The sequence below is a fragment of the Nicotiana tomentosiformis genome, chromosome 4 (genome assembly GCF_000390325.3).
Source record: "Nicotiana tomentosiformis chromosome 4, ASM39032v3, whole genome shotgun sequence".
In the NCBI taxonomy this organism is placed as follows: Eukaryota; Viridiplantae; Streptophyta; class Magnoliopsida; order Solanales; family Solanaceae; genus Nicotiana; species Nicotiana tomentosiformis.
Window position 1 is genome coordinate 70499741 of NC_090815.1, and position 12636 is coordinate 70512376.

At 34.2% G+C, this 12636-nt stretch overlaps 1 protein-coding gene across 3 annotated transcripts; it reads right to left on the bottom strand.

Annotated features, from left to right (window-relative positions):
• Nucleotides 1-3016: 3016 nt before the first annotated feature.
• LOC104110776 (long chain acyl-CoA synthetase 9, chloroplastic) lies at nucleotides 3017-11352 on the bottom strand. Of its 3 annotated transcripts, none has more exons than XM_033659885.2 (12): nucleotides 11135-11352; nucleotides 9714-10170; nucleotides 9366-9446; nucleotides 7713-7976; nucleotides 7106-7237; nucleotides 6837-7010; nucleotides 6503-6732; nucleotides 5356-5473; nucleotides 4705-4836; nucleotides 4463-4597; nucleotides 3832-4038; nucleotides 3017-3301 (listed from the first exon to the last, which is right to left on the bottom strand). In XM_033659885.2, the coding sequence occupies exons 2-12, from the start codon at nucleotides 10158-10160 to the stop codon at nucleotides 3134-3136; spliced, it is 2088 nt and encodes a 695-aa protein (XP_033515776.1). In that variant the 5' UTR covers nucleotides 10161-10170; nucleotides 11135-11352; the 3' UTR covers nucleotides 3017-3133. The 3 variants fall into 3 exon arrangements, with proteins under 3 accessions (XP_033515776.1, XP_009618627.1, XP_033515781.1); XM_009620332.4 differs by having other exon boundaries at nucleotides 11141-11279; XM_033659890.2 differs by lacking the exon at nucleotides 11135-11352 and adding an exon at nucleotides 10982-11005.
• Nucleotides 11353-12636: the final 1284 nt, after the last annotated feature.

The following is a 12636-nucleotide window of genomic DNA, read 5'->3' on the forward strand; positions in this document are numbered from 1 at the left end:
TACCGAGGACATGACCCTTGATAGGAAGGTTTGGAGGTCGAGAATTAGGGTTGAAGAATGACAGGTAGTCGAGAATTTCTCCTAACCTTACCAGTAGTTGTAGTAATATTCTTACATTTTTATGTTCCTAGTTCTTTGTTATTCCATGTTGTGTCATTTTAACCAGTATTGTTAGTACTATTCTTACATTTCTTATTTCTGGATCTTTATTATTACACGTAGTGTCTTTATTTTTTCTTGTTGTTGTTATAGTTGGTTGCTTCCCGTTTACTGTTTCTTACGTCGAGGGTCTTTCAAAAAAGCCTCTCTACCTTCACAAGGTAGGGGCAAGATATGCGTACACACTAACCTTCTCAGACCCCACTTATGGGATTACACTGGGTTGTTATTGTTGAAACCTTTTACAAAACGACGCATGCGCTATACCGTCGAGTATTGCTGGTAAAGCAACCGTATTTTCTATATATGTGATCAACTAGTAAAAGTATTTATTCTATCAACCAAACATGGTATAAATTTAATCCTAGTCTTAATACAGGATATCCCACCTTATCTCATCAAACTTGAAATTATATTATCCCACCTTTCAAGTGGGATAAATTAGTCCAGGGATTATAATCCTAGGATAATTTAGTCTGGGTACCAAATGACCCCATAGAGTCATTGTCGACTCAATGGTGAAGCAAGTAAAGTACTTGCTTTAGGCCCCAAAAATTTGGGGGGGGGGGGGATTTTTTATCTATATTTTTATTTTATAATATTAAGTACTTTTAGTAGATTTTTCATATAAAAAAAAGATAATTTTATTATATTTGTGAATAAACCATTAACATCAGAATATTTATTATGGGATGTATGAATAGTTGTGAATATTTACACTCTCTTTCTTATTTTGTCCAAGTCGCCATCTTTCTTTTCCCTTCTCTCGTAAGATTATATGATTTCTCTTTTATTTCTTTCATACATTCTTTTTCCATTAAAAGTTCAAACAGTTCAAAAGTTTTAGCGGGAAAAATTTGAGATGATTAGATGACGAGAATATTAAAAAAATATTGTTTTAACCTTGTATGTTCTTTAAAATTTAATACTCACTTTTATATTGATGGTTTAGACTTATTTTTAAAATTAAAAGTGTTAAAAAAAGTACAAGTAAAAAATAATACTCTAAACGACATATTCAATAAATAAAAAGACTTAAATCTTTTTCAAATGCTTTTATTTCTTATAAAATAATATTAACAATTACTATAACAATTGTCTCAGCCGAAAGAAGTTTTTCAAAATTAAAATTGATAAAATCTTACCTAAGATCGACAATTCTCAAGAAAGATTAAATGAGTTGGCTATATTATCATTCGAAAAAAAGTTATTTTAAAAAATAAATAATAATAAAACTTATTAACAACTTTACATCTCAAAAAGCTATAACAATAGTTTTTTTTTTTTGGAAAAAAAGTTTTTTTTTTTTTTTTTAAATTTAGGACTTCCAAATAAATTTTGGCTTTAAGCCACGGGATTTTTCACAGGTACCCACTTTTGGGAGGCGCCACTGAAGTTATACCTGTATTTTATAAAATTTACCCATCGGGATCTAAAATACTTCTATCTCTTTAATGCAACTTTAGAATCAGATATAAAGTTCTTCTATCTTTCAAATGAAACTTTAGAAAATTGGATCTTAAATAGCTATATCTCTTCAATGCAACTTCAGAATCGGATATGAAGTTCTTCTATCTTTCCAATGCAACTTCAGAAAATTTGGATCTTAAGCAGTTCTATCTTTTCAATGCAACTACAAAAATCAGATCTTAAGTTCTGAAACATAAAGTCGTTCTTCGAATTTTCACAATCCAACTTATGATTCAACACCCAAATCTACTCAAAATGAGCCCAGATTTAAAACGTAACTTTCGAATATCATAAAGAACAAACCTCATTCATCAAATTATCAAAACAACAATAAATCTAACAAACTCATTTTGCAATTAAGAAGAAGAAGAAACCCTAAGCACAACCTACAACTAGGGGTGCACAAAGAAAATCGATAAACCGCACCAAACCGATAATTCGAGTCAAATCGGAAAAAAAAAATCCGATGTGATTTGGTTTGGTATTGAAAAATAAAATCCGACCATAACTGGTTTGGTTTTAACTAAAAAAGTCAAACCGAAACCAAGCCAACCCGATAGTACATTTATATAACTATTAAGAACATTTTATACATATAAATTTTGATTGTAATGTAATTTATAAATATTTCTTAAACTTTTTCACATGTTTATCTTTTAACGTATTATTTCAAGTTTAGACTTTACATTCTTGAATGGTAAATAAATTTTATAGCCCATAAATATAGTAACTCAAACAAAGTTCAAATCAATACTAATGCTAACAAAAGAAATTCAATTCAATACTAGAAATGACGATAATATTTTTTAGTTTTATATTGGTTTATATTGAAAATACATAACTTAGTTTATCTTTTTCTTTACTGCTTAGTTATGTAATTAATATTAGTACTTATTAGCTATACTTATTTTAGCATGACCTATATAGTATTTTTAGATTATGTTAATTTTCATTATGACTTATTAATTAGCAATATTTGTTTTATGTAATTTTATTATTTTATCTTTGCTATTGAATATTTTAGTATAATGCTATGACTTATCTCATATTATTGTGTTAGTTTCTTGGAAAACACATTATATAGTTGTATTTTACTAAGACTTAAGAAATATTTGGAGCACAAGTTACATATTTTATGCTATGAAGAATTTACCGGAAAAATACCCAAAAACCCGAAAGCTTTTTAGTTAGGTTCATTATTTATGTACTACTCCAAAGTCCAAAGAGCAACTAAATTTGGTGCATGCATCGACTTACAAGGAATTCTTTTCTCCTTGTAACACCTGATGAAGTCACAAGACTCAGGAGGCTAAAAAAACAATGGACCCTCCATTTTCCACCTTAAACTAATGGAGCATTTGCTGAAAAGGATACTTAGAACCAAAAATGCCACATACCAAAAGTAATCACATATAAAAAAGGCCATAGTTTACAAATATTTATTGAGGAATCTTGATTTTAGTTTTCTCCAAAAACAAAAAAATGAGATGCTATCTCTGTATAATCATGAGGAATATAATTGAGCTAGTTCATCTGAGAAGGCCTTCCTAATGACATCCCTCTTGAGCTTCAAAGCTGCAGTAACAAGGCCTGATTCTGGGGTCCATGCTTCCGCAAGCAACTTGATCTTCGCTGGGATCTCAAACTTTTCCAAACGAGCAGCCTTCGCTGCCTGTACAAGATAAGTGGGGGTAAACAAAATTCAATGAACAATAATATTCACAATATAACCAATCACACTGCAGTCTAGACGACAATGGTATTTAACTCCGAAAACATGGAGTAGTTCGGCAAATGTTAAGGTTACACTCAAAATAGATGAGGCCTTAACTTAGTGTTAAAAAGGAAAAGGATTCTTCTTTGCTAATGACAATTGATAAACGATGTTGCATCAGTTCATAAAACATTGTTGAGGGCCAATGCTCGCTATAATGGTAATAATGTGTTTACATTTTCTGTTATCGTGAATAATGAGATATATGGGGTTTCCCTTTCAAAACCACAAAAGTTATTGACTAGTAGGTGCTATAAAATATTTCAATAATGAACCACCCTACAAGTAATAGTAGTTACTGTTCAGACTATTGAGTTGCTAAATCATCTGCAAGTCATGTTTAAATAAAGCTATACAAAAGGAAAAAGAAGGAAAAAGAAGAAAAGAAAAAAGAAAGAAGCTCTATATATTTGCATGCACGATAGTACCTTCACTAAGGAAGCATATACTTCCTTGACAGTTTCTTCATTCTGACATAACTCTGGGAAATCGCCAAAGTCAATACCGTGCTTCTTAGCCCAGCCTTCCACAGCAGCTTGAGCGGCCACCACTATAGCTACACAATAACTATGGAAAGGATTGGCATGCAACATTATATTGTCGACATAGGGACTGATGCTAAGAGCAGCCTCGACCTGCACATTGATGTATCAACTCCCACATCAGTAAATGAAAAAGCGTAGGGAGTTGGGGCTGTGAAACCAGAAGAATTTAATCTACCAATGTGCATACATTTGTATGCTAGGATAAAAAAAACCATGTAAAAATACTAGATCCGTTGCAGACATAATTAAGTAAATAAAAGTGTGCTCTCTCTAACAGCTTAAGCTTTTAGATGAGATGATTACACACTTAGTATTAGAGTAGGCAGAGGTCCTGGGTTCAAGTCTCACCGTCACCCAATATCAAAAAGAATTTTCACGTGCTTGGCTCATCAAAAAGAATCAAGCCTGCACGTGAGGGGGCTCGTTGAAGACATAATTAAGTAAACAAAAGTGTGCTTTCTCTAATAGCTTAAGTTTTTAGACGAGATGGTTACACACTTTAAAAAGATCGCACCTTTCCCAAGGAAACATATTCTCCGTGCTGAAGTTTAACAATGTCCTTTTTACGGTCAATTATCTCAAGGCAACCGTCTGCATGAAACTGCCCTATGTCACCTGTGTAGAACCAACTCATTCCTCTCTCGTCAACCTTAATACAGCAAAAAAGCCCATTGCAATTAAAAAATATACCAGTCATAGTTGTAACACAAATACTACAAATACTCATCAGAGTATACAATGTAGAGCAATACGTACCTTGTATACTTCTTTTGACTTCTCCTCATTTTTGAAATATCCGACGGTAACATTTGGTCCACCAATAACAATCTCACCTCGAGGCATTGGGGAATCACTTGTTAGATATCCACCCTCAGCCCAATCTATCAACTACAGATGAAAGTACTACATTAAATTACGAGTATTATCTGGTGAAAGCTAAAAAGATTGATTGCAGTAGCTATTATATAGCTGTTAGAGTTTCTCATGGACTTCAACAACAAAAAAGGTTTGCAAAGCAAGAAGATCAAAATGTAACCGGGGGGGGGGGGGGAACAGAATGGAGATTTGAAGTACAAATTTTATGTTAGAGGTTGCCGATGGATCATGATGTGGTACTCTGTCAACTTACAACAGAACCATCTGAAACTTAAACCATATAAACCTAGGCACAGGAACAAGAGCATTACATAAAAGATAAAATGCAAACAACAGGATTTAACAGATAAATGCGAGAGATGTAAGTAATAAGATTACTGCAATGCTTTCTAAAAATTTGAAATGCATAATTCTTGACCGGAAAATGGGGTAATTCTCTCCTACTTGCACAAACGAATGAAGCCAATGACCATAGTATGATACACGGACATAGAGGAATGTGAAGCTTTGACTCTGCTCAGTCTACTTTACCTTGATGTATGAGCAGGGGAGTGGAGGACCGACACGTCCAACAGAAGTATCATCATAATCACTGAATGTTCCACCAGCACAGGTCTCGGTAAGACCATAACCTTGGCCTATTGGAGCACTAGGAAAATAAACCAAGTAAGATGAGAAGTCTGCAGAAAAAAAAGAAAAGATGCTAGCAAGAAGAGAAGATTGCTTGTTACAATGTAAAGCTGCATATTATTTGCCATTGTTGTTGTTGATAATAATTTACTCAAATATCAATTTGAATGTCTATTTTGATGGAAGTGGAGTCCTTGATTAAAGCATCATACTTTTTATTAATTAACATAGAATTTCATCATTCAAGTAATGTACGATGCTAGTTATTAATTAGAACACAGGGTGAAAACGTGAAAAGATATGACCACACTAAAAGCCTAAAGGTTAAGTTTTTCTCAGGATTCTCTTCCTATCATCAGGCAGACAGGTAAGGCAGATAAATATTTTCAAGTTATAAGCTACTAGATTTACACCATTAGAAACAGCAAATAGACAACATTACGTCAAAGTTTCTTTAAAATGGACACTTCAAATATAACAGTTAGTGGCAAAGAGAACCTAAGGGGAGAACAAAACCCCAAGGGACAACAAGTGTTCATTGGACACTTTACAATATAAAAGTTAGTGACAACTAGAATCTAAGGAGAGGAATAAAACTTTCAAGGGGAAGATAGCAACAAGAATTCCTATGTCTGCCACAAAAAGTCAAAAACTACCCAACTTCTTAGTACGACAGCGGTGAGATAGGTTGTAGAGATTAGAATGTTGAAAGAGATATTATATGCTGCCAGATTAACCTTGAGACTGTAAGAAACAGGCACTGTTGAAGTTGCGAAGGTAACTCTTGCTGCCAATCTATTTTCAAGTAGTAAAATCGTTACACAATGCGGATATCAAGCAAATGTTCTAGACCATCATCTCAATGGCTTATGGGGATCATGGTCAGAGGTCAATTAGAACTTTAAATATTAGTTTCATTTGGTATCAAACTAGTGAATCCTTTAGATCATTGTATTCTGTGATGTGAGGTCAAATTTGCTACAATGAGAAATGTGCATATTAAGCTTTCAGATAATTTATGTGGGGGCACAGTTTCAGAGTTACTCACCCAAGGCATATGTTGATAAATCTCTGAGTATCTCCAGAGAGAGGAGCTCCTCCTGACAGGATAAAACGGATACGGCCGCCCAGAATTGCTTGAACCTTCTTAAACACTAATAAGTTCCAAAAATGTTTTTCTAAGCCCCAAGCTCCAAGCCAATTACCATTAATTGCAGACTGTCTGCGGGAATATGCCAAATCAAACAGCTTTTTTGATAATCCGCCTGAAGCATCTACCTGAATTTTACCAATGTTAGCTTCACGTACCTACAGCACGTAATAGGTATGCAGAAGCAACCAAAAGAACTAAGAAAATATATCTTTTGCATCCTAAGTTATACCTTTTTACGCACACCATCTCGAACCCGATCAAGAATTGCTGGGACAGCTGCCATCACTGTCGGCCTTAACACAGAGGCATCTCCTTTAGTTCCTTTCTTTATCTTATTTGAAGTATCAGTAAGAGTCAGAGGAGAGCCATATCCTATAGAACCACCAATCCCAGGCACTATGGTCTGCAGAAAAATCAGAATTTTAATTTATTAGATACAAAGTAAAGACATGAACAAATCATACACCCAACAAATTTGGTAAGACATTGGTACATTACCTCTGCTGCAAGTTCGAGAATATGAGCAAGCGGTAGGTATGCTAAGTAAACATCTTTGCTTCCAAGACCGGGTACAATTGTCAGAACAGCAGAAGCTGTAGCTAGAACGTTCCTGTGTGTCATCATCACACCCTGTGCACCAGATAAATTGTTAGTGATTTTGCAATGATTGTTATTTTTTCTTCCTAGAGAATTTCTTGACTCATCCAGCTACTTGAGGAAGAAAACAATGCAATAAAACTTAGGAAAATCTCACTTTCCTAGTACAAGTTGGTGAACATTTTTAGCATTTCCGACACCTTTACCATGAAGATATTGAATTAGAACAAGAGTAAGGAAATCCAAAATCTCTAGTAAATTCAATTATCACATTTTCTACGCCTCTTTCTTTCGTTAATACTAGAGAATATCTTAGTTCTTTTCATCTACTTTTATGGGTATACTGAGTGAAATCACCTATTCCTCCCTCAAAGGATATGAAGCAGGTCTAAATTAGAAAAACAAAAGGATTGTAAGCTGTTCCTCCAAAGGCTAAGGCTCAGTTGTAATGTTCCAACTAATAACACTGTTTTCACCGATTTGAAGCAGTGAGAGTGTGAAAATTAACCTTGGGCAGACCAGTACTTCCGCTGGTATACATGATCACAGCAATATCAGCTGCAAGAGGTAAATCTGGGTCAACAGGGTTTTCTCGGCCAAGCTTCTCCACATCAGAAAAGGTAGTCAATGTCCAGTTGCTCCCTGCGGCAACCAAGGCACTTGATGGAATCTCATCCATGCATATCACACGTTTGACAGTATCAAGTTGTCCACTAATGTCTACAAGTTTCTTTAGTTCCTTTTGCCCGCAAATGACAGTAGTAACCTCTGTCTGAAAAAGAGAACTAGCTGACAACGAGCAATATGCAGCAGATAAAACACTTCAAGAAGAACAGAAATGATTTGAAAGAGTACTACACAGAAATATCTAATGAGGAATACATAGATTTCAGATTAAGATTCCATAGCATATTCCAGCATACCAATAATATCTTTAAGGATGGAATTTAAAACAAAAGTATCGATGAAGGCAAAGTGTCAATTCTCAAGTTCGCGAATATCCAGATCTTGCATGGATGAGTTGCTGCAGTACTATCTTGATACTGTGACATTTTTTAAAATAAAGTTAAGTCTTTACTGATTGAAAGAAAAAAAAAATCACTCATGGATGAATCAAACTTTAGCTAAAAGTGGAATGCTGTCCTTTTCTAATTTCAGCCAGAAGGATGCTAGAGCTTCATTGAAGAGATTATGACTCCCTCAATTAGATTCAAAGAGAACAAACCTGATGAAGGACTCTGCCAGAGATTATCAGTTTCACCTCGAAACGAACAATTTCATCACCCGGGGTAATTGATTGTCAATTTACCTTTCTTAAAGTACCACTGTTCTAGCCTCTAGGGTATTTCAATATCTTCCTATGAATTAAGGTTTTCCTTGTGTCTAGTATAGAACTTACAACTGAAGTTATCGAGGTATGAATACATTTAAACCTACATGGGGGTCGTGGAGGAAAACATAATTCGTTTCAAACTGCTTCACGCGCTAAAGTGGCCAGTACAAGTTGAAAAACGAAGATAAAGAATAATCCACGGAAACTGAAGAAGGTGGAGAAGGCAAGTCAGACCGATGCTTGACAACAGATATCAGTTAAAAGAACGAGTTAGCATAACATCAAGCTCATATCTGAAAACTGATTTTGAGGTCAAAAATAAGTAAATATGATTATCATTCTACCATAACTGATCTGTTTTCCCAAAATTGTACAGTGATTCTTGAACTTTGCACGTTATTTCACAAGAACAGATCTTCAATTCTATCATAACTAGGTAGGCCTATATTTAGCAATTAGCATCACCTGTACAACAACAACAATAACAACAAAAACATCGTTCTAGTCCCAAACAAGTCGGGCTCGGCTATATAAATCCTCAGTAACCATGTTTCTCCAGTTAATTTCATCTCAGAGCAACATTATAAAAGCATTTTTTTTCTTTACTAATTGAGACAGTTCCAATTACTACATCTAGTACAGGATTGCGCACATAGTGGTGGTGTCACTAGTAAGCTCTTCCAAGTATGATCTCTTTGTTATGCATAAAACACTATTCTTGAACCTGTTATGTATGCATGTTCTGATTTGTGACTGAGAAGAGAGAGAGAGAGAGAGAGAGAGAGAGAGAGAGAGAGAGAGAGAGAGAGAGCAAGAGAGAGAATTGACCTGATTTAATGAGTAACAGAGGGCCTCTTCACCAAGAGATGCATAAATAGTAACCACTGTCACATTGCGTCTGAAGCAACTCTGGTGTAGACAAAGCGACTCAATGTTATGTCAGTGGCATGGCAAAATGTACAAAAACATGACTTAGATATTACTAGAATCTTAGCCGTTTATCAACCTGTTAAAAAAATATTGTCTCTTGGAGCATCTCAAATCTACAAATGAACTAGTACATAAATGTCATCGTCATCAGTGCAAACAAAGACTGCATATTCAGTTTCCAGCCAGGGGTTCGGGTGGAAGGAAAAGAAACCTCTTTGTTCTGTTAGTACAGAAACAAATATGTACCTGTAATGCAATTAACCATTCTTCACATGTATCTGCAAAGATGGCCACACGTTCTTCTCTTTTGTGCCCAAGTTGTGCCAAACCGGAGGAGAAGCTGCACACAATCTCAAATGTCTGACCATAACTCAACCACTCATACTCACCCAAGTGAAGTTTCTCAAATGACCTTCCATTCGCAGATATTTCCATCTCTCTGGAAAGCAGTTTCCGGCTTCCTAGTAACTTCTTGTGATAGTACTTCTTGCATGAATACTCAAAAAGCTCGGCCAGCGTTGTGATTCCTTCCCACGCTGTTTCTACCGGTGCACTAAACCGGCGGTTTCGGATAGCATAACCAGATTCACCACTAACATCAACAGGCAAGCCTCGCTTTTTCCGCCTTCTTCTATTCTGAAGGAGAATAGTTACAACTAGAGGAACAAGAACACCAGCAACATAAGGCCCCATCTAATTTACCCTGACAAAAGCAAACAATACACTTTCTCAAACTGGTCGTAGATAATGGTAACGTTTTCGAGAGTGATAAAACATGTATCATCCAAAGAGACAGGGAAGGCAACAGAAAGGTTCTCAACAGTAGATATACCGCGAACATCAATTCCCACCATCCTGCAACAAAGAAGAAAAGAAAGAACAAGACTATCTGCAATCGAACAGATTAAGATATTTTATCAAATTTTCAGTTCTTCCTCCTTTTTCCATTCTTGTCTAGTAAAGGGAAATTGTCAAAAGATATTCATTTGTTACCCAGCATGAAAAATAAGAAAAAAATAATTTAAAAAAAAAAACTTTTTAGACTAGCAGATATTCCAAAACAACATCATATCAACAGGTATGCACAAATTTAGATTAAAACTACCTAATGATTGGGGTGTGGCAATCTGCTAAGCCTAATTTGCTTTTCTTTTTTCCAACTTTCTTTAATTCTTAAAAATGGTAAAGGCCAATCAGAAAAAGTCAAGCTACAGTTCCCACTTCCAAGAGGGTGTAGAGTTCAAAAGGATCCAATTTTTCAAGGAAAAAAACAATTCATTAAAAACAGAAACTGTGAAAGCAAGCTCAAACAATCTATAAGGTGTGGAACAAACCAATCAAACTTCATAGTTCTGACTACTTCAAGAAAAAAAAATGAATAAATGCATGTGGGGAAAAATCAAATCTTTAGCCATCAAATTAGCAAAAGATTACATATGCAAAAAGAAAATAAATAACAGAAGAAATGCCAACCATTTAGTTCACATTGATAAAATAATTGGAAATGTCATTACTCAATGCAGTCTACTGAATACACCCATTCTCAAATTCAACAAGTCTAAGCTAGATTACACCTACTTTCAAGATTCAGAAATAAACAGCAAAAATGAAAATCCGTCTTCAGATAAATGACAAACGAATGTGTGGAATGAAGAAAAAGAACGTACCTTTACCTTGAAGAATCCCAGAATTTAGCTGCAAGAGGTTTGTGAAAGAAAAAGTACCTAAATTCAGATGAATACCAAAAAGGAAGAAAAGGGTATTAAGTGGGGAGGGACGAAAGAAGGCTGAGCTTAGTGTTGAAGGTTTGGTATGTTGGTTTGGCGGAGGGATCGAGAGTTGTGTACAAGTTGGAGTTTCAGCCTATTTTGTTCAGCTACTGTAAAGCTGGGCAAAATGCTTGTTTTTTCTTGTTTTCTTGTGTCAGCTATTTCTGATTTGGATCATACGCGTGGACTAAAGGGTTGATTTGGGTGATGGAGATTGCAGAGTGCCTTGCTGAAATGTGGTGAAGTCCAAATCGTGATTTTTGTGTTTAATTCCATTCTGTTATAAACTGTATTTTATTTAGGGCAAAGGTACAAATATTCTCTTATGATATAAGAAATTGAGCATATTTGCCCTTCGTTAATACTTTAGCTCAAATATATTAGAGTTATGCAGTTGACCCATATATGTCCTTTTCGAAATGGAATTCACCCAAACTAATTAGCTCTTTCTTTAATTGTCTTAAAGTGTATTACAAATACTATTTCCTTTTTATTAGTACTTTTTTTTCTTTACCTTTTTCTTTTCTTTCATCTTTTTTCTTTTCTTCTCTTTTTTTTTTTCTGTTTTTCTTTATCCCTTATCCTATTTCCTCAATTACTAATTATTGATGTCTTCTCCATTTTCATCACCAATTTTACTTGACAAAACTCATAAATTCCAATTACTAAGAAAATTCTCTCATAAGGTAATCAAGTTCCAATTTCACTGGCCCTCTAAATAAATAAAATTAAATTATTTCAAAAATTATGGTTTAAAATTTAAAATAATAAAAACACCTCACCCTTTAAGAATACTCAAAAGACCAAAATATTTAAATTATTTCCAGAAAGATAATTTAATGATTAAATGCCTAGAGTTCAAGTTGTAGTGTTATAAATTTGAGTTGTTAGTCTTTTTTCAGCTGGACATTTTTTATTTTTTTTATTAACTATATATGTAAATTAGGGGTGTACATGGAACGGGTTGGTTCGATTTTTTATCAAAATCAAACCAAACCAATTATATCGGTTTGGATTATACGGTTTTGTTGGATTTTCGGATTTTTTGTTACATAAATATTATTTTAATCTTACTTTGTTAAATTTTTTAGAACTAAATATATGTTCAGTAAAAATTAAAAAATTAAAAAATATATGATCTATAAAAATATTCTTATGGGAGAATTTTCTTAGTAATTGAAATTTATGAGATTTGTCAAGTGAAATTGGTGATAAAAATGGAGAAGACATCAGTAATGGAGGAAATCGGATAAGGGAGAAAGAAAAAGGAAAAAAAAGAGAAGAAAAGAAAAAAGATGAAAGAAAAGAGAAAGGTAAAGAAAAAAAAGTACTAATAAAAAGAAAATAGTATTTGTAATACACTTTAATACAATTAAAGAAAGAGCTAATTAGTTTGGGTG

Coding starts and splice junctions, on each gene's coding strand:
- LOC104110776 (XM_033659885.2), bottom strand. CDS start 10,160: ATGGGGCCTTATGTTGCTGGTGTTCTTGTTCCTCTAGTTGTAACTATT. Junction 4,598..4,704: donor AGTCAAAAGAAGTATACAAG/GTACGTATTGCT, acceptor TGCTGTATTAAG/GTTGACGAGAGAGGAATGAG. Junction 4,039..4,462: donor AATATGTTTCCTTGGGAAAG/GTGCGATCTTTT, acceptor ATCAATGTGCAG/GTCGAGGCTGCTCTTAGCAT.